The sequence below is a fragment of the Prunus persica genome, chromosome G2 (assembly GCF_000346465.2).
Source record: "Prunus persica cultivar Lovell chromosome G2, Prunus_persica_NCBIv2, whole genome shotgun sequence".
Classification (NCBI taxonomy): Eukaryota; Viridiplantae; Streptophyta; class Magnoliopsida; order Rosales; family Rosaceae; genus Prunus; species Prunus persica.
Window position 1 is genome coordinate 28,009,873 of NC_034010.1, and position 22,756 is coordinate 28,032,628.

Below are 22,756 nucleotides of genomic sequence, written 5' to 3' on the forward strand. Positions count from 1 at the left end.
ACCCACATCGGCACTATCCGTTTCTCGGATGATTTTATTCTTCATAATGTGCTTTGTGTTCCCTCATTTAGATTAAATTTAATCTCTGTGAGCAAGCTCACCAAAAGCTCCTCTTGTCTTGCCATGTTCACTAATGAATCTTGTATTGTTCAGGACCGACGTTCGGGGAAGATGATTGGGACGGGAACTGAGAGGGAAGGTCTCTACTATCTTGATACTGCGAAGACAGCTGGGTGCAATTCCGTTTCAGCCCTTGTTCCTTCTTCTTCTCAACTTTGGCATCAACGCCTTGGTCATCTTTCAAATAAAAGCCTACGTGCTCTTTCCCTTTATGTTAAAAACATGAAATTTTGTGACATTGATGATTGTTTGGCTTGTCCTTTAGCTAAACAAACTCGCCATCCTTTCCCTTTGAGTTCTATTAATTCACTTGCGCCATTTGAATTAATTCATGTTGATATTTGGGGTGGTTATCATGTTCCTTCCATCACTAAGGCACAATACTTCTTAACCATTGTAGATGATTACTCCAGATGTACATGGGTTTATTTAATGCACCACAAATCAGATGCACGCCAAAAGCTCACTACCTTTATCAATCTTGTTGAAACACAATTCTCTTCCCATGTTAAAATTGTTCGCAGTGATAATGGACCTGAGTTTCTAATGACACAATTTTTTTCTGATAAAGGGATTTTACATCACACTAGTTGTGTCTCCACTCCACAGCAAAATGGAGTAGTCGAAAGAAAACACCGACATCTTCTCAATGTTGCCCGAGCTTTACTCTTCCAAGCCAAACTTCCTAAGAAATTTTGGGGGGATGCCATACTCACTGCCACATATCTTATCAACCGCACTCATACACAAGTTCTTAAAGAAAAAACTCCCTACGAAGTCCTTTTTCGAAAACCCCCAGTCTATGACCACTTACGAGTTTTTGGTTGTTTGTGCTTTGCCTCTACTCATCATCTACGTCCAACCAAATTTGATGCTAGGGCCACACGTTGCATTTTTCTTGGTTACCCATATGGCACAAAGGGCTATCGGGTTTATGATCTCAATACGGGTAAAATTTTTATTTCTCGGGATGTCATCTTTCATGAAACTACTTTCCCTTTTCCATCTTCCGCCACCGACTCTTCTCTTGTCTTCCCAATTTCTCATCCCACCCATTTTGATGATGCCCCAACTCCTGGACTTCCTTCTCCTAGTTCACAGTTTCCAGCGCCTGACCTTGCGCTGGAAACACTTCCAGCGCCTGCCCCTGAGCTTCCAGCCCCTGCTCTTGCGCTTCCAGCACCTACCTTTTCCCTTCCAGCACCTGATCTTACACTTCCAGCACCTGATCTCGTGCTTCCAGCACCTCCATCTCCTCTCGCACCGGTATCTCCACCACTGCCCCGGCGTACTACCATGCCCAGTTATCTTCAGCAGTATCATGTCAACATAAAATTACCTGCCCGGTCTCTCCCATCATCTAACTCGGCGTCGATTGAACCCCAAGGTACCAAACATCATCTCTCTCATGTCCTTACATATGACCGTTTGTCCCCACACCATCGTGTTTTTAGTGCTTCTCTTTCAGCGGTCAAAGAACCCACCTCTTATGTTCAAGCAGCTCATGATCCTCAATGGCGTCATGCCATGACCCAAGAATTGGCTGCCCTCGAAGCTAATGGCACATGGACTCTTCAATCTTTGCCCCCCGGCAAGAAACCCATTGGTTGTAAGTGGGTTTACAAGGTCAAACTTCATCCTGATGGTTCTCTTGATCGGTATAAAGCACGTTTGGTGGCAAAAGGCTACAGTCAGGTTGAGGGTTTGGACTACCGGGAAACTTTTGCCCCTGTTGCAAAGCTTGTCACCGTTCGCCTCCTTCTCGCCGTTGCTTCCACGTGTCGTTGGCATCTTCATCAGCTTGATGTCAATAATGCTTTCCTCAATGGTGATCTTGATGAAGATGTTTATATGCATCTCCCTCCTGGATTCGGACGAAAAGGGGAGACTCGTGTATGCAAGCTTCATAAATCCTTGTATGGACTCAAGCAAGCTTCACGTCAATGGTTTATTAAACTTTCCACAGCCCTTAAGCAAGCGGGCTATCGTCAATCGAAGGCAGATTATTCATTGTTCGTCCGAACCCGAGGTGCCACATTCACTGCCTTACTCATCTATGTGGATGATATCATTTTGACAGGGAATAGCTTACAAGACATTGAAGCAACCAAGTCATACTTGCTGCAACAATTCAAATTGAAAGACCTTGGTCAACTAAAATATTTTCTTGGCATCGAGATTGCTCATTCCAGCAAAGGCATAGCCCTTTCACAACGCAAGTATGCACTTGAAATACTAGAGGATGCAGGACAGCTTGGTGCAAAACCAGCCGATTCACCCATGGAGCAGAATTTGTCTCTTAGCAAACATGATGGCGACTACATTGATGATCCGTCTTCGTATCGAAGGCTTGTGGGGAGGCTGATCTATTTGACAATTACCCGGCCTGACTTGGTGTATGCCGTTCACACTCTAAGCCAATTCATGGATAAGCCACGAACACCACACCTAGAGGCAGCTTATTGGGTTTTGCGCTATGTCAAACGTGCACCAGGGCAAGGTATTTTTCTTTCTGCCAACAGTCCAATTCAATTAAATGCTTTTTGTGATGCGGATTGGGCTCGATGTCGTGATACTCGACGTTCTACTACCGGGTATTGTGTATTTCTTGGCAATTCTTTGGTTTCTTGGAAGACCAAGAAGCAAACCACAGTATCCCGATCTAGTGCCGAAGCTGAATATCGTTCCATGGCTGCCGCTTGTTGCGAAATTACTTGGTTACGATATATTTTGCAAGATTTAGGCATTAAGCATTCACATGCAGTCAAGTTATATTGTGACAACCAAGCAGCGCTCCACATTGCTTCGAATCCAGTATTTCATGAACGGACTAAACACATTGAAGTTGATTGCCATCTGGTGAGAGAAAAGGTTCAAAGTGGAATGATCAAAACGGCTCATATTTCCACCTTACAACAACCAGCAGACATATTCACAAAGGCCGTGAGTCTTCCACAATTTGCGATTTTACTCAGCAAGTTAGGAATCATCAACATACATTCCAACTTGAAGGGGAGTGTTGAGGAGCGTAAAATCCCAACTAAATCAACGTGATTGATTCTGAGTATTAATCATTGATATGTACAGATATTTAGTTTATTTCCTTCCTTTTATGTAGACGTGTATATTAAGGAATGATCCATTTAGGCTAGTTTCCAGCACCCTAATTGGCTATTGTATTTGTATAAAGGTTCTGTACCTCATTCTATTTTTATCATTCAATACATACGAATTATCAATCTTTTCAGTAACCATGTGAACTCTGAAGGGAGAAACAAAGTATACAAGAAAGAAAAGGGTAGGGGGGTTAAGACCTAATTAACACTTAACATTTCTGAGATGGGAGTGAAGAAGAGGAAGAAGAAGAAATAAATGTGGTTTGATGGCTGGCTGCCCTAACTTAGCTTACCCTGGTCTTAGTCTAGTACGTCAGTGAGGCAAGCCTTACAAGCAAAACAACGTGATCCTAATAGGCAGTCCATTTGAGTGTGATTGTGTATTTCACGTCATTTTTTTATTTTTGAGTTTGAAAACTGCTTGTGAGCTGTGACTCTGAGTGAGTTCTGGTGCTCGTCATTCTCCCGTATCCAAAACTGGATTGACTTAAAACATAACAAAATAAAATTTGGCCCAAATGACGAAGCATAGCCTAGTGAAAAAGGACATGACTTACAGACCAATGGTCTCAAGTTCGATGTGTGTGTGAGAAACCCCCCTCCCCATGTAGCCACTGCCACTGAATTCGGCTTGCAAATATCCATTCAAGTAGGATGCAGAATAACAAAATGAGAAAAGAAAATTCTAAGCATTTCCATTATAAAATTAGAGTTACAGCCTTCAAAATAACAAAGCAATATTGTATCAAACTACTTGTCTTCTTGTAGTTGGATCTCCGAGTATCATTACGAAGGGACACGAGTCTCCACAATAGTACAGAACCCTAGTGAGCAGGTAAACTCTTCCTCATTACTTGGGAGCCTCAATTGCTATGTTCACCCACAATTTGAAATTCCTCAAGCATAAATGGTCTTCAAGTCCTGCTTCCAGGATAGAAATATTCGACACTGTTTTCCTTTACTTTGAATTGGAAATTAGACAGCTTGTTTCTTGATCTCTCCTTCCCACTGTTCAGGACTGTCAACTGCAACCAGCAAGAACAATGAGGATCATAACTTTCGTAATCTCGTTCAACTGTATGGATATCAAAACCATTAAAAAACATATTCTCTTAAGTTCTCTTAAGCATGCATGTACATGTATGTGAGCAAGTTCGCTTATATTTGACGTCTGTGTTTGTGTAGGAGTATGCTTCATTAGTGATGAAATATGTTCTATTGGCCAAAAATTAAGTTGTTGCGACTTCATAAATGATTTTTCCTAAATAGGAAATTCTCACAACACCCAATTGTGAGATCTTTCAATTGTTCACTAGTATCGAATCTTTTTGTATTAGTGCAATTTTGGAGGTGATTTATATTGCAGCTTGAGTTTGATTTTCAAGCACTTCCTCTTAAGTGGTAATTGAAATCGTACATAAACGAGTAGGTTGAAGAGGATGATATTGAAGAATTCTCAAGTAGCTCACATGTAATTTCTAGTTTATTTAAATATATCTCTCTTCTACTGTTTTGGAGATGGATATATATAATTTGCAATTCCTTGAAGATGGCACAGATAGGTTGGTGCGTTGGGTGCTGATCACTGGAAATTGGCATGTAAAGCCAGATGATAATGATTTGTTTCAAGATGTCATTTCCAAGTTGAAACTGTGATTGATATATATTTGCTAGAGTAACGTATGTATGATCCTCCCATGCATGAAATACACCAATCATATGCATAAAGCATGCAGTGCTCTAACAAAATACCATTTCCTTTACTTTTGTTATTTTTACTGAAAGTAAACCTTAATTGTTGCTCTTGGTAGCCGTTGATGGTGATGGCGAAGGCTGAGTTTTTTAGTATATGCGTTGTGCAGGACACTGATCTTAATGATGAGGATTGGGCTGCTTGAGATGGTAACCACACAGAGTGTATACAGAATTAGAGATGCACCCGTGTCAAGCAAAGTGATGTGATATTACTCCCCCCCTGTGCAAGGCCCAAGGTATGATGATGATGATGATTATGAGCGTGTTGAGAAGCTTGCTCGCTGCTCAGTGTTATAAGAAGGAACTCCTCAAAAATTGACACATTGCCTGCCTGCCTGTACTGTAATCTTCACTTTCGTATTATTGGCAGGCATATAGATTATTTTCATAAATGTTTTAAGATGACATGTCCGCCCTCTGGTTCCTCTTTCTTCGTTATATATGTTTTTATCCGAAACTAATAAATCGAGCATTTTACATCTTAAATTTTAATATGGACAAGGTATAGCCATGGTGCTGGCTGTTTTGAGTTGAGATGCTACAAAGCCCTTGAGGCTTAAAATCTGGATGCGATTCAATTTAGTTTCTGAGTATATTTCTTAGCTAATTATCTTTATTTAGATGGCTATACTGTTTAAATATAAGAATATTTTGTACACAGTATAGCCGTGCAGCCATACTATTTTAGTATAGCCGTGCGGCTGTATCGAATATGTGTCAATAGTATAGCCGCCCGGCTATAATAATTTAAATATTCGAATAGTATAGAGCGGCTATACTATTTAAATATTCGAATATGTAAAAAGTATAGCCGTGCGGCCATATGAAGCATATATAAATAGTATAGCCGGTCGGAGATACAATTTAAATATTCGAATACGTATAAACAGTATAGCCACCTGGCTGTACTATTTAAACATTCGAATATGTATAAAAAGTATAGCCATGCGACAGTACTATTTAAATATTTTAATTAGTATAGCCGCCCGGCTATACTAATTAATTTTTTATATATAACTTTTTTTTTTCGCCCCAAAAAAATTCAAATGTGTATCAATCCGATGCCACACAACCCTACAAATCAATATCAAATGCGGCAATAGAAATGTTGCAGTCAAATAACGGTCGGAGGAATAGACAGAGAAAAGGAGAAAAATCTGGTGGAATGAAAATAGAATAAAGTTTTCCAAATTGGTGATCATAATCTGCCAAAGTGATTAGGTAGTTGTCATGCATATAATCTCACAGTTTTCTACTACTAATTGTGTGGCTTTCACTAGAAGTGAAAAATGATTAAGTGGGCATAGGCATCAAAGATAAGCCCCGCACTCAAACTGTATTTTCTAGACTCTAAATACTCTCGTGCCATTTAACCCAAGAGATGAAAATGATGCAGTTTGTTCTGTTATGCAGTAAAAAGGCTCAGCATCTTCTTGGCATCTTGTTGGCCATTAATTATCAACAAAGCCAAAGGTATTGATATAAAACAACTCCAAAAGCAAAGCTAAAGGCCAATTATGGTAAGCGAAAAAGCCACCCACGAAACCAAACTTTTGGTGGAAATTTCTTGGAAAATTGCCATTTCGGTGATTCATGTTTTTCATGTTTTGTTGGGTTGGGACAAATGTGAGCTATATGCCATCATCATTTACATTTAGGTTGTCTTGCATGGCATGATTACAGAGACGACTAATGCAATGCAGAAGAAGAAGTTGTGCTGAAAACTCATTATTTTTGTGTCTCTTCTTGAACAAAGTGAATTATGAGTAATGAGTGGCTCAGTGTGATTAGCTTACAACTCAATCATCTTTCTGTATAGCCTTCAAGGTCAAGGGGGTTTTCATTTTAATTATCTCTCAAACTTTAAATATATAGCTGGCTGGGCCATGGGCATCATATACAACTTTATACTCCAAAGGCAGCTTTTTAAAGCTAGACGGTGTGCTGGTCTTTAAGCTTTTGGCATGTCCTACAACAAAAAACAGATGCTCATGATTTTGATGTTGACCTTAACCATCTACAAGGAGCCTGATTTCTTTAAGTAACGTCCATACAAAGAAATACTTGAGTTGATGAAGAAAACATCCAAGACACAGACTGAACATCCAAGACAAATTAGAACTTGCAATGAATGCAAACACTCAAATTAAACAGATGGAGCTAAAATGGAATTTAAGAATAAATATTCAAGAAGAAGAAGAAGAAGAAGATGCTTGGGTTGGGTTGGGTGGACAAAAAACACACAACCCCATACTCTTTTGAGGGCAGTGAGGCTAGTGCCATCGTTTCTGAGAAAACTTGTCTCTTCTAGGCCAGACACAAGATTGAATTTGCTTTCAGATAATTCAGTTTTCATATTTTCCTTAAACCATTCATCTTTACAGAAATCATAACATGAATTTAATTTAGGCACATATAATTTAAGGAAGATGGATAAGCTGCATGCAGCAAAATTGGAGAACAGCTACAAGTCAAAAATATTAAGAGATGCCTTGTCCCCTCTGCAAAGGAACGTGGAAAAGTTTCATATGGATGAAGAATCTATCTTCAAAAACAGATATACATTAAAAATCAATTCTTCCATTCATGCTTTCTATCCCTTTCACATGGTCAAGAAATTAATAAATTCCACGGCCCCAACACCAGACCACCACTACACCAAGATTAATACCTCAAAAGCAGCGGAGTAGAATATTAAAAATCTATATACTCTGTGACAAACCTTCCTTCCTTTTTTGGTGACCGTGGTGAGACTTTTTATCCAGTTGATCAAATGAAAGATGAAGTTAAACAGAGGCTTTTCTTAATTAACATAGATATATATAAAACATGTTGTGGGTTTACAGCTACGTTAATTGTGCAGTTCTAGATATTCCAATCTCAAGAAGACCACTTTATTATTAGATATGTAATGAAAGGTCCTGCTCCTGCTGCAACTCTTGTTAGATTATGTTGGGGCTTTCAACAGAGATCGGCTTGTATTAAGCTAGTGTGGTCCTGTTCTCACCAACACCAAACTCATCAGTTGCTTTCATCAAATTACAGACAAAAAATACAACAATATACACATTACATACATACCATCTTTCATTTCTGTCAGCTTATTCACAAATTCAAAACATGTCTTCTCTTCAGTGCCTGTTTGCGTTGGCGGGGTGTAGCTTTTCCACCGTTATTAGAATAGAAAAGTCTTTTTCTTCAGAGCAAAAGCATTTTTTTTATGCGTTTTTCCAAGCTGTATAAAAGAAAGTGCTTTTCGAATATTTTGGCACAAGTTGAAAGACAACTTTTAACCAAGTTTCTTTTCTGTTAACTAAAATATCATCTATGCACTTCCGTTCTATGACTACCTACCGCCTGAACCAGCAGCAGCACAATACATATGATCCTCATTCCTCTCATTTTACTTGGCTTTTTTTTTACCAAAAGGAGGCAGTCAAAGAGTAACAAGACTTGTACAAATTTTGAAATGCATGCCATCTTTTGCAATCAGAAATGGTCCAATTGCATGGGCTGGCAAATCCCTCAAGAATAGGGAGGAGAGAGAAAACAAAGAAACTATTATCACTCAATCAAGAGGGCAAATGATGTTATTCAATACCTCTCTCTCTACATTTGGGACCAATACCCTATCATATATTAGACCTTGGACCATCTTATTATCTCTCTATTATTTTCTCTGGTGAGTCAAAATTATAAAAATCTCAACTTTTGAATGTTATGAGTATTGGGTAGATCAAGTGGAAACAAATAAGAAGAGACCAAATGAATAAAGAATAGAATAGAATAGTGAGAGAGAGCTAGGCCAATGACTAATGGACAGTGAAGGCAGTGGTGGTGTCAGAGTTTCTGGCATGGCATTGGCAGGCACAGGCAAAGAGAGAGAGACAACGGTTGAAAAAAGAAGCACAAAGTACTCTTACCAATAAACACTATCTCTCAACCAATCCAAAGCGAAGGTAGTAAATGTCCATTTTATTTGTTAGTGGGTTTCGGGGGTTAGTATGAGATTGCATGCACAGGATCCTTGCAATTTGAATTCGAACTGCGTATTTATGCGAGGGAATCTCCGTTTCGGGGAGGACAGTGCCTCAACCCCACCGTAGCTCCCATCTGTAGTTGACCACGTGGCAAACGCAAGTCTACGAACATAGACCCACTTGTATAATAATTTCTTTCTAACTCGAAATAAATTTGAATTGATGCCCTTATTTTTTAAGCAAGACCTTGTCAAGTGACTGTAAATCATGAATCATTTTCTAATTGAATAGTGGAGAAATGAGAATCAAATATATGATCTCAGATGCATGGATATACACTTTTGGTCACTTGATTTGTTACGTTAATCATGAATCTTTATTGCATAATCACTTTAAAATCATTAAAGTGCTTCTAAAAAAAGTTATACTTTATCTCTATTTCAGCAAAAATGCTATGAAAGATGTCTTGAGTTGTATGAAAGTTGCTTTGAATGGTACATATTCAACATCTAGATTATTTTGTAGCTAGCTTCAAGGATACCAAAATAAACCATTGTTAATGCAAGCTAATCTACAAAACCCATTTTAACCAAAAAAAAAAAAGTTTCCAGTAAGTTTTTGGATTCCTGTTCTCTAAAATCCATTTGCATAAGTTAAAGCTTGGATTTTTCGTCATTTAGATACAAGAAGAAAAAGGCAGGAAAGCTTTGTTTATTCTTGTTTGCAGTTACTGGTTTTGCGAACCAAAACAAGGAATGCGGAGTTACTGGGGTAGCTCAGTTGGCAATCACACTTCCCATGGCATGAACTTTAAAATACTAACATGTAACTGCACCCACACCTGGTCTTGTACTAGAATCTAGATCAACCAATAGTCAACCAATCCAACGGTCAAAACTCCAAAGCCCTTCTCTTTTTCTTTTCCTCTGTTTCTGATTTCACTTCATAGCTTTGGTACACACTTCCACTGTAGAAATTTAGGCACACCTTCTGTGACTTTGTCTCTTTCTTCTCATAGTCACCACCTTCTGTTTGCTCAAGAGAGAGAGAGAGAGTGAGAACTACCTTGGTTCTCTGCCGGGCTTAAAACAGGGAAGAAAATTCCAGTTACAAATATAACAGTCAGAGATTGAGTCTCAGAGAGAAAAAAATTAACCAACTTCTACCATTTTGAGCACAAACCAAAACATGGGTGTCACATTTTTTATTTTCTCCTTCCTAATTTTCTTCACAAACCCGTTATGGGTTTGTGGAAATGCAGAGCTCAGAGCACTTTTGGACATGAGAACCGTTTTGGACCCGGAAAGCTTGTACCTTTCTTCATGGACCGTCAATGGAGACCCATGTGACGGGTCGTTTGAAGGTATCGGGTGCAACGAAGCCGGTCAAGTTGCTAATATTTCGTTGCAAGGAAAGGGGCTCTCTGGGAAGCTCTCTCCCGCCATTGCAGGGCTCAAGCATTTGACTGGTCTTTACATGCATTATAACTCTCTGTACGGGGAGATACCCAGAGAAATTGCCAACTTGACTGAGCTCAGTGACTTGTATTTGAATGTAAATAATCTCTCTGGAGAAATTCCTCCTGAGATCGGAAGCATGGGCAGCTTACAAGGTCAGCTAAAGATTTTTGTTCTGTAGAACTTCTAGTTCTAGTCTCTTTCTTTATTTTATTTAAGTATATTATATAGATTGGTTTGCTTTCTTTCTGTAATATTGCTAGCTTTGGTTGTTGGTTCTATTCTCCCTCCGAATTCCTACTCCCTATTTGGATATGATGAACAGCTGGTTGAGCGAGTAGACTAGTAAGTCTAGGAAGCCACTCACGGCTCTTAGCATGCTGTTTTCTTACTCGACTCGATAGTGGTGGGAATGCAAAGTCATCCTAAACCAGCTTCCCAGTAGACCCTATTTCCATTTCGTCGAGAAAGAACTATTCTATGACAGCTCAAGTGGTTATAGATCGGACTAGAAAGATGTGAACTTTGAGCACCTTGATTGGGAATGTGTGTGTGTGTGTGTCCGTTTTAGAAAGTATCGATTTTTTCTCTCCTGGGATTATTACTAGTTTGTTATGTTTAGTGGTGGGTTTGTTGAAAGATTTGAACTTTATTTGTGTATGTTTTGTTTCTAGATTTCCATACTCAACGATCAATAAGAAATAGAAAACGATTTCCTTCACTTTGCCTTCCGCATGGGTTTTTATTTTCAACAATGAAAATAGTAAAAAAGAATCTCTATTTCATGTGTTTTGATTGATGTATGTAAACTTTTGGTTTTTGTTTCTCAGAAAACTAATCCATCATTCTCTATTTATGTAAGCATTTTCTTATTTCATGTGACTTGCACCGATTCCGCATGTGGTAGTTGCGAAATCTAGATGAAAAAGCACTTAAATTGTTGGCTGATTTATGCGTTTCTTGCCTTTTCCTAATTAGTGTCAAGTAAGGCTCCGCTTATCTTGTTCTGTTTTGGCTTTTCAGTTTTGCAGCTTTGCTACAACCAGCTCACTGGAAGCATACCCACGCAGCTGGGGTCTTTGAAAAACCTTACAGTTCTTGCTCTGCAATCTAATCGCTTAACTGGTGCAATACCGGCAAGTTTAGGAGACTTAGAAATGTTAATGAGACTGGATTTGAGTGTCAATCATCTTTTCGGTTCTATTCCCACCAAACTAGCTGATGCGCCTGTGCTTGAAGTTCTAGACGTTCGGAATAATACTCTTTCCGGCAATGTACCTCTTGGTAAGAATAGTCTTAACACCTAATTTTATCTTTAAAATAAGAATTTGCAAAAGTTATTACTCATGTTAAATTGTTGAACAAAATATTTAAACCTCTGATTGATTTCATTTTTATTGATTTGGTGAAGCTTTGAAGAGGCTTAATGAAGGATTCTCTTATGAAAACAATCTGGGATTATGTGGGGCTGGATTTATGTCCTTAACAGCCTGCAGTGCTTCTGGTCATCTCAACGCAAATAGACCCGAACCCTTTGGAGCTGGTGCACCAACAAGAGACATTCCCGAGACTGCAAATGTGCCTTTGCCCTGCAATCAAACTCGTTGCTCAAATTTGTCAAAATCCCATCAAGCATCTGTTGCTGTTGTTGTTGGTGTCCTTGTAGTAACTATTGCATTATCAGCTATAGGAGTTCTATTCTTCACCCAACACCGTCGCCGGAAACAGAAGCTTGGGAGCTCATTTGATATTTCTGATGGCCGTCTAAGTACTGACGAGGCCAAGGGCAAGGGAGTTTACAGGAAAAATGGATCTCCTCTCATCAGCCTCGAGTATTCAAACGGGTGGGACCCTTTAGCTGATGGGCGGAATTTAAGTTTGTTTGCTCAAGAAGTGTTCCATAGCTTTAGGTTCAACTTAGAAGAGGTGGAGACAGCTACTCAGTACTTCTCCGAGATGAATTTATTGGATAAGAGTAACTTCTCTGCAACTTATAAAGGAATATTACGAGATGGGTCTGTTGTGGCCATTAAGAGCATTGGAAAATCATGCTGCAAGACAGAGGAAGCTGAGTTCTTGAAGGGATTGAACATGCTAACCTCATTGAGGCATGAGAATTTAGTGAGATTGAGAGGATTTTGTTGTTCAAAGGGCCGGGGAGAATGCTTTCTCATTTATGATTTTGTTCCAAATGGAAACTTGCTGCGGTATCTTGATGTCAAGGACGGCGACAGCCATGTTCTTGAATGGACAACTAGAGTTTCTATTGTGAAGGGCATTGCTAAAGGTCAGTATATGTTTCATGTCTTTATAATCTTGCATCAAACTTATTCCATTTCTAAGGACAAGGTTTGCTTGTTAAAGCTTATGTTACTAAAAATCCAATTGAAAACTGTTCTTGTTCAGTTCTGAATGCTTATGTCTTTGAGAGATGCATAACCAACCATCAATGTGTGAACTCAAGGGGAGTTAGTTTCTGATTTATCTATACTGAGCTTTGTTCTTTTTAACCAGGTCTATCTTATTTGCACGGCTACAAGCCAAACAAACCTGCTCTTGTTCACCAAAACATCTCAGCTGAAAAGGTGCTGATTGACCAGAGATACAACCCCTTGCTCTCGGATTCTGGCCTGCACAAGCTTCTTACCAATGACGTTGTCTTCTCAGCACTCAAGGCCAGTGCAGCCATGGGCTACCTAGCGCCTGAATACACCACTACAGGACGGTTCACAGAGAAAAGTGACGTCTATGCATTCGGGGTGCTTGTTTTCCAAGTCCTGTCAGGGAAGCGGAAAGTCACTAGCTCAATGCGTCTTGGTGCGGAGTCAGTCACATTCCAAGACTTTATTGACCAAAACCTCAACGGCAGGTTCTTCGAATACGAAGCATCCAAGCTTGCAAAGACTGCTTTGCTTTGCACCCATGAGTCTCCAATTGAGAGACCATCCATGGAAGAAGTTGTTCAGGAGTTAAGTAATTGTAATAGTTGTGTCTGATGCCTAAGTGCTCTCTTTTTTGGCCAACAATCACCGCAAAACTATTCAAATAGGTGATGGGCTAATGGTTAGCCAATGACACTAACTGCTAACTTCGGATGTAATTCTAGGACTTCTTATGTTGTAATTTTCTGTGCCCTTTTCCTGAGGTCATGTTTCTAGACTAATGTGTTAGGTGAATATTTGCTATCTCAAGGTGACTTTCCCTGGGTTGAATGACTCAGTGATTTATGTTGACCTTCAATGTTTATACCTCCTTTTACTTTTTTGCTCTCATACATTATCATTTTCTTTGCTCTGTTATATTTCGTGTTCAAATAAATGGGTATCATTTTGAAAGATTCTGTCTCCTAATCATAGAGAAAGTTGGTAATGAATTTGGAAGAATTTAAGACTAATATTTCTTTTTACCTTCTACTTACCCACTTTCACATGGAAGAACCTAATCATACAGAGACGTTATTATGTCAACAAATTAATCTAGCTACGAGGGTTGGCATTACTACTCTAGGTCACTAGGATTAGGCTTTGTAATGACTATGATGACCAAGTAGTTCATACTCTAATCTAAGCTTTGGATTCTCTTTCCTTAATTTTTGTTTCTGCCAAAGTTAGGAAGGGGATGAGGATTTTCACACACCGTCAAGATGCCATGAAGATTCGAATTTGAGACCACCGATCTGCAAGTCAAGGTTCAATGATTGAGCCCCATTGTAGCATCTCCCCCTAGTTAATAGTTCTATGTTGTAGAAGTGGAAATGTTTAATAGGAATCAGACCCAATCAGAGTTGCTATCGACTCATTACGATACCATTTTGGGCCAGTAAGTAGGAAGGAGAATCGAAAATTATTATTGCGCTTTCAGCATAAGAAGAGCCTCCTCCAAATTTATCAGCTTTAGGCCGAAGGTAGCTGCAGCCCAACTGAAAATCAAAGCTGCGAGAGAAATAGTTATCAAATAGGGCTTATGGAGCAGAGTGCTCCACAGAGTTTAAGTTTTTATCCTAGCCTGTGTGCTCTTATCTCAAAATGGATTGGAATAGAGGCTTGGATTGGATTCGCGATGTTAACCTTTTAACTGGCTTGCGAGCATATGCAGCAGATCCTGACCTTCAACAAGAAAGGATAATGACCTTCAAAGATGAACAGGATAGAAGAAAGAAAGGATTCTGACTATTTCAAGATTTTAGATTGGTATATACTTGTTTGTAAAACCTAAGTTTTTTTAAGGTCAGGAAAAAAAAAAAAAAGGACCCAACCCGCCTAGGCAGTGAAGCACAAGTCAAATACATAGAGTAATTTTTTCCGAATATATTTAAAAAATACCGGTATAGCCGCATAATTTTTAAAATATATTTAAATGATATAGCCGAGCGGCTATACTAATTTGTACGAATATATTTAACCGGTATAGCCGAACGGCTGTACTATTTAAATAATCGAAAATATTCAAAGTGTATAGCCGCTCGGTTATACTAATTTTTTTCGAATATATTTAAACGGTATAGCCGGACGGCTGTACTATTTAAATATTCGAATTTATTTAAACAGTATAGCCGGGCGGCGAGACTAATTTTTCCGGAATATATTTAAAACGTATAGCCGCCGGGCGAAATTAATTTTTTTAAATAGTATAGCCACACGGCCGTACTATTTAAATATTCGAATATATTTAAAACGTATAGTATATTAAAAAGTATAGCCGCGCGGCTATACTGTTTAAATAAATAAATAAATAAATATATATATATAAGCATTACTGTTGAATTATCGACCCATTACGATTCCATTTTGGGGCCAATAAGTCGGAAGGAGAATCCAAAATTGTTATTGGGCGTTCAGCATAAGAAGCCTCCTAGCCTTTGACAAGCGAAAGCAAACTTTATCTGCTTTAGGCTGAGGGTAGCTGCAGCCCAACTGAAAAGCAAAACTGAGAGAAGAAAGAAATAGAGAAAAAGATCTCATAATCCACTACTTTTTTCTCTATCAGGGAACTTACTAATTTGAAAACATAAATTGAAGACGCCAATAATGAAGAAGAAAAAAAGACATACGGCCAGAAATAGAGTTAGAAAATCAAAGTCTAAACTCTTATAATAAGAATTCAACGATGAGATATAGGTCCTGTGACCTGTTTCTGTCCTCAGAAACCCAACAGAAATATATGCAAGATCCGATCAAGCACAACATCTATTCTATCATAACAAACAACTTTTTCTTTTCAATTTTCTCATAAATGTGATTGGATTCTAAGAAACTATAAGATAATAAGGGGAACGTGCGGGTGAGAAGGTGATGAGAAATGAGGTTCAAAGCAATCATAGATATATAATATTTTAGAGGGGACAGGGTCTGCATGGACGTCCAACTGATCTTCTCAAACTATGTATAATGTATGCATGTGTTTTCTTGTGCAATAGGAAGCGTCTGCTGGTTGAGCAGAGACCTGATCTGCAGATTCTGCACAACCTTTTAAATCTTTTTCATTCATCAAAAATTGCTCTTCAGCCCTGTTCTTCAAACAAACTAAGCCATTCATTATAAATAGACTTAATATAACTGGTACATGTACATCACTTGCTATATACATTCTAATAAGATCTATCTAATGCTAATGCTTCATTTTTGTTCTGAGAGAAGAAACACAAGGGAAAATTAAGTCTTCTCTTAAAACAAAACGAATTGATATTTGGAGCGAGTAATTAATTAAAGTTTAAGCTTATGCTGCGATCCCCTTCCCTTGTGGAAATGATGATCTGACCCTAAACACATGCTCTTCACCTGTGCACTTATCTACCTTGACAACCCAATGGCTCTTTTTTCCACTACCATTGATCCCAACCATTTTGCTGCTTTCATTCTTTGGTGCTGCAATTCTTGTCACCAACAATCCACCTCCTATAGGCAGCAACTGAGTTCTCGATCCGCCGGACCGCCACGACCCTTTGCCAAAAGCGTTATTCCCCGCAACAATAGCTCCATTTTGCTTCTTCCCCATCTGCACTGCTCTAAGAATGGCCTCATGGTTCTTAAGGTTGCAATCAATGAGCACAAAATCAGCCTCCTTGTAGTAGTTTAGAAGAAGATTTTGGGCCTCCCCAATCACAAATTCAATGTGACATACATTGATGCCAAGGATTTTCTCAGATAACTGCATCTCTTCGTTCCCACGAAGGATGCAGACCACTCTGCCGCCAGTTTGCTGAGCAGCAGCAACAAGGGCTAGAATGGTGGAGTCAGCAGCGCCAGCACAAGCCACAACCATTTGCTGTGCATTGTTCCCGGCTGCTAGAGCTGAAATGAACTCAACCACATCTGGCTCGTTTGCCTTCTGGCCCTGAATTAAGATCACAATAAAAACCAAGTTAGAAATGATTGAATTCGATATGAGAATTAGGAAAAAAGTACAAAAAAATCCTTTGATGTTTTTGGAAAATAAAAGGAGACTCACCATTTTTAAGGTTTTGAGGTAGGCTTTTGTGGCATTCTCAGCAGACCAGCAAGCCATTTGTGTGTTCTATGTGTTTTTAGCTAGCTCTCTCTTTTTTTTTCTTTTTCTTTAGTTTCTCAAATCTCAATATGAAGCTTCAACTTTGGCTTGGGATAGAACCTAGAAGCACTCACATATATATAGGGGCACTCGACCCCGGTTGCTTTTAAATTCATAGACACTGCAATATCCAACTGGCCATGTTAGAAAATGAGATAAAGAAAACTAACAAGTACCAACTAGGATAAATAATTATGGTCCTTTAGTACTAGTTTGTCTGCCCAAATTATTGGCTAAATCACGGTAGTTAAAGAAGTCTCGTGCGTGCATTCACTCATTCTATTATCAAATTGTAAATTAGCTATTTTTAAAGGCGATGGTTTATAGCTACAACTAAGCGCGCCTACTTTTACGTACAACAAGAGTATGGTTCTCGTTTTTATCCATTAACATAAAAAACAAAACAAAAAACCAACAAACCTCTTAATTATAAGGAAAAAAAAAAGGAAATTATGAATAAAGGAATATAGGAAGGATCATAGGAATCGGATTCTTAATCTCACCCTTGACACAAATTAAAAGAACTTAACAAATCATTAGCTTCCGGGAGGCAACTCATTAACGTTTAATTAAATATTTTAATACATGATAAAATATATAAGATTCTACTTGCACGACGCTAATTATTCGGCTCTTGAAATATTTTCTAAATCTGCATTGATTAGCTGTGATGTCCTATATGTAAAGACAGCATAAGGTGGATTAGGTGGATTATAAGCGCCCATGTTATCTGAGGCAAAAACCTGCAAACTTATATTTAAATAAAAACTCTATAGATCATCTCATGAGCAACACACACATGCAGTCCTCTTGTGTACGGGCTGTACGTACAAACCTCTTGACCTAAACTTGTCCAATTACTGAAAATATTTTGTCGTAAAAAAGAGGGTTAGTCTTAATATATGTTTATAAACCCTAAACCCTATTTATATATACAAGTTAAGTATAAATATATTGCAAGAGGGTCTCATCCTTGCCCCCAGAAAGGCCAACAGAGATCTTAGATCCGATCGAGTGGTTTCCCTAACAAAACACATTCATAGCAGAGCAACACAAAACATAAATTTTCATGTCTCGTGGTCTATCTATTGCAGTGTAAGATTCCCCATCCTCTGTCCAATCCTGCTAGAGAGATCAGATGACAGAGATGATGACTGAACGAATGCTTCTATGTGGTCGAATCAAATTGACTTTATTTTTTATTTTTTGTTGTCTGTATTTTCCAGAGTTTATTTTCCTTTCCATGATTGGCTTTCCAGGAAACTATCTCGTGAAGAAATTAAAGGAGCATGGAAGAAGCACTGAGACAGTGATGATAAATGGGGAGTGGGTTCTGCATTGTGTAGACAAACAAGTTGTGGGTCTGTAGGGTTCTTGGTTGGATGCTACGCATCCTTGGAAGGGGACATGGTATGTGTGGCGTGGTAACTTCAACATTGTACCATGTCTTCTTTGTCTCCCTTTCTAGTCTAAAAAGTTCGAATAAGAAAAATGACAAGAATCTATAATGTTTGTGCATGCATGTATTCATAAGCGGCTAGAAAATGTGGAGTATGGAGTGGTTTTGTGCCCATATATTGTTTTCCTCTTTGATGAGAGTCGTTCTACTTTCTTCCTTCCACACATCACGAACCACGTTGTGAACCATATCTTTGTTATCAGTGAGATGCATATCGGGTGTCTATAAAGTATCCTTCGGCCTCGTTTGGTGGTTTGACTTGGACTAGATTGGAGTTGAGTTCAAACAAGTCCTTATAAGTTCCACTCATCTAGATTATTGATCGTTTTAATAAGTTCAGCCCAGTATATCAAACAACGGCCATGACACTTTTAGCAGTTGGAAGTTTTTTAATAGAGAATGGAAATTGTAGTCCAAAAGTTACTCGCTCATTTCTGAGATTTAAAGCCCACCAAGACTTCGGATAAGAAGTTGGAAACCTAAACTAAACTTGAAAGGTTGGGCTTAACTCCCAACTGAGCCCAATCTCAAGCTGGATAACACTTAGCATTGGGACTATAATTGTACTATTCATTTTGGATTACGATGAGATAGGACTTTCTTATCGAAAAGCCCAATCGTGCAAAAGTCGGTCTATTTTCCCGTAGCGTATAAATTGTCATCGTCGGTCGTGAACTTCTGTTAGCCTTTCGTCTACAGTTTCCAAATTCTCAGCAAAAACCTAACCAAATTCTAGTTCCAGATGGGCAATTCTTGCTTTGGCCTTTTTACCTGCATAGACCAAGCAAGCGTAGGCGTCTTGGAGAGGTGGGGTCGGTTCGAGAAGCTGGCCGAACCCGGTTTCCATCTCCTGAACCCGTGCGCTGGTCAATGGGTCGCCGGTGTCCTCTCCACCAGGATTTCCTCTCTCGATGTCCGCATCGAGACCAAAACCAAGGTCTGTTTCAAATTCATAAAGAAAATGCAAGAATTGGAGTAATTTTATATATATGTATTTTATTAGTGATTGAATGTTTGTACAATTTGGCAGGATAATGTGTTTGTGCAATTAGTGTGTTCCATTCAATACCGGGTGGTGAGAGAGAATGCTGATGATGCTTTTTATGAGTTGCAAAACCCCAAAGAGCAGATTCAAGCTTATGTCTTTGATGGTAAGTCGTAATAACCATTTTGTTTTATTAGTTTTTAATTTTTATTTAGTTACATATGATGAGGAGGGATCGTGTGTTGGCTTGTTTTTTGTGTAGTGGTTAGAGCTCTGGTGCCGAGAATGACATTGGATGACCTCTTTGAACAGAAGGGTGAGGTTGCTAAAGCTGTCTTGGAGGAACTTGAGAAGGTAACCAGATTCTTGGATGTCTTTCGTATTTTTAGGGTTCTTAAATATTTTGGTTTCTCAGGCCTGTGCATTGGTTTATCATAACATATGACATTATGAGATGAAGTGTTTACTGTATGATTCTTATTATCTTATCATCGCAATGCTCAATGAGTTGTTCTTGAATTAGGTTTGGTTATTGTGGTTGCTTCTTACTCGTTTGTTTCAGACAAAATTTTGTTGATCTATTCTTTAGTTCCTTACAAAAAAATTCATTCTATGTGGTTTATTAAATCTTATGCTGAAATTTCTGATCAGGTTATGAGAGAATATGGATACAGCATAGAGCACATACTGATGGTTGACATCATACCGGATGCCTCTGTGCGCAAGGCAATGAATGAGATTAATGCAGGTAATTTGTCTTTTTTCTTTTTTTGGTAATCTTAAACCTGGACGTTGTTTCGATTTGTATCTGCAGTAGGAAGGCACATTTGGGGACTTGTTATATTGTAGGACTAAAAGTTTTTATTAGCCCAAGTCTTGTAAACAAGCTTTTGGGAATGTGTTATAGATAGGCTAGATAACCTTTTAGACAAATCAAGGGTTTGAATGACTGTTATAAAGTAATCGTCCTCACTTCCCAAAAGAAAAACAAAACAATGACAGCAACAATAGTACTAACTCCTGATTGCGCATAATACTGAGAAATCTCTCAGTCTACTTGAAGAAGCCTGTTAAGGGATGGCAACTAGCCATTAGGCTCTTGCTTTTGCGATAAAAGAGATTTTATCCTATGTGCTATGGTTTACTGAGTTATGTCTCTTCTGTTTTCAAATTTGTTATATAACAGTTATTTTGTGACTCCAGGAGTTTATATGTTCTTGACTAGTTATTCTTGATGACATCTAGCTCATAATGCTTAGTTTCTGTTGTTATGCTAGGCCATAAATCAACTTTGGGCTTGATTCATTCTACTTCTGTATATGTTAAAGTGGCCAAACTTAGTTTTATTATCTGATTGAATAAAAAATGTAAAGATATAACATTGCTTCTCTTAACTTTGGACCATTATAAACCACGACTCAATGTCATCTTAAAAACTCTACCTATTTGTTATATATCTCCACTTAGTTCCAAAAGTCAATGAACTGCTGCAGTCTTTATATTTGTTAAGGGCTGGTAATTAAGGGAGTCTAGCCTATATGCTTGTGTTTGTTACTGAAAAATCAAGCATCTGTAATGCAGCTCAAAGGCTCCAGCTTGCTAATGTATACAAAGGAGAGGCAGAGAAGGTGCTTCAGGTGAAAAGGGCAGAAGCTGAAGCTGAGGCCAAGTACCTTGGAGGAGTTGGTGTTGCCAGGCAGAGGCAGGCAATCACTGATGGGTTAAGAGAGAACATCTTGAATTTCTCAGGCAAAGTGGAAGGAACCTCAGCAAAGGAGGTGATGGATCTGATCATGATCACTCAGTACTTTGACACAATTAAAGACCTTGGCAACAACTCAAAGAACACTACTGTTTTTATACCCCATGGTCCTGGTCACGTCAGAGACATCGGTGATCAGATACGCAATGGACAACTGGAGGCAGCTAGTGCTCAAGTAAATGGCGAGTAAATATACCCTGTTGTTTATACGATCCTGATCTCAATACTTTTTTGTTGAATTCAAAATGACACGAACAGGTTAGGGTCTTTATATAGAACATAGTTATGCAATCCCATATGTTTAACTTTAGTGCATTTGTTTTTGCATTTATTTTTTTTTAACATGCAGAGCATGGTGTGCTTAACCCGTGCAGATGATGTATCTATGTAAAGAAATAGTAATGCAGCCCAATATACACAGGTCTGGTTTGAATAAAAGTTTTTACTATTGATCAAGGATGCTGTGTTTGAGTTATGAATTGTTTAAATTATGGCCCATTAGAAAGCTTTGCCTCCCAGGGAATATTATGGACTTGCCTGGGTCATTGGGTTAGGGCACCCAAAGGCCCAAATTGGATATTGGTCGTATAGGCGAATAAGGCAATGTTGAGGGAAAATGTTGATGGGTGTGTTGAAGGGTTCAATCCAGCCATTCAATAATAGCTCTGCAATTAATCGGATGTCTTGGTCAATTAATTGGATGAAATTGTGTTGGAAAAATGGGTGGCATTTACCAATAGGACCGTCCATGACTAGTCTAGATTGTAGACCTTACTTAGCTTAAAACCTAATAGTTTTGGATTCAAATGTTGTGCTCAATGTGGATGTTTACCCCTCCCTAGCCCACAAGCAAAGAAAAAAGGCAAACCTAACGGTTATAATCATTCAACCTACTGATTTTAGAAGCCTTGGCTTTAAACGTGGACCAATGTGAAAAACCTGTCTGCCCAAAAATAAAGTAGAATAATATGTTTTTGGTGGCCAACTTTAAAGTCGTACAAAAATGTAATCATAAAATTAGAGGAGGAATATTAGAGGAGAGTGTATAAAGGGGGTTTTGGTAATGATCATGTATCATGACTATTTTATGAGATAATTGGAGATTTGATGGCTGCACTAATTTGTTTTCTTCGTTTGGGTGGTATTTACTGAATCACAAGAATTATAATGACTGCTACAGGTGAGGCTGGTCATATGGATTATTCTAACTTTATGGCTGGATGAATCACAATCCAGTTCTATTCATTGGGAAGGCAAAAAACAAATCAGTCTTAATAAGATACAGAACCGGTGGTTTTAGTATGAACTCTTTTATTTTAAACAATAATGGGAAGCCGAAAAGATATTTTTTTGGTTCGAGTTATATTTTCTAATTCATGGGAGATGAGAGATTCGAATTTGAGTGAGATTTTTTCCATCATTGAAAAGAGAAATATCATGAAACGAAGCTTATCAATGGGTTATTTTAGGTTTTGCCTTGGATACAAATTTTTGTTGATATTTTGGTTTTCCAAACGACAAGAAAAAGTTTTCATTCTCTATAGGGGCCGCTTTCATGAGTTACCAATTTAGTCAC

General features: G+C 38.5%; 3 protein-coding genes across 3 annotated transcripts; 2 read left to right on the top strand and 1 right to left on the bottom strand.

The window, feature by feature from the left end:
• Positions 9,667-13,689, top strand: LOC18785130 (somatic embryogenesis receptor kinase 1). The gene is made up of 4 exons (XM_007219956.2): positions 9,667-10,583; positions 11,452-11,712; positions 11,840-12,715; positions 12,943-13,689. Exons 1-4 carry the CDS (start codon positions 10,160-10,162, stop codon positions 13,422-13,424), a joined length of 2,043 nt encoding a protein of 680 aa, XP_007220018.1. The 5' UTR covers positions 9,667-10,159; the 3' UTR covers positions 13,425-13,689.
• Positions 15,941-17,612, bottom strand: LOC18786567. Its single transcript, XM_007221057.2, has 2 exons — positions 16,876-17,612; positions 15,941-16,761 (listed from the first exon to the last, which is right to left on the bottom strand). The coding sequence occupies exons 1-2, from the start codon at positions 16,930-16,932 to the stop codon at positions 16,144-16,146; spliced, it is 675 nt and encodes a 224-aa protein (XP_007221119.1). The 5' UTR covers positions 16,933-17,612; the 3' UTR covers positions 15,941-16,143.
• Positions 19,007-21,636, top strand: LOC18787654 (hypersensitive-induced response protein 4). The gene is made up of 5 exons (XM_007218701.2): positions 19,007-19,370; positions 19,464-19,584; positions 19,681-19,772; positions 20,070-20,166; positions 21,000-21,636. Exons 1-5 carry the CDS (start codon positions 19,176-19,178, stop codon positions 21,368-21,370), a joined length of 876 nt encoding a protein of 291 aa, XP_007218763.1. The 5' UTR covers positions 19,007-19,175; the 3' UTR covers positions 21,371-21,636.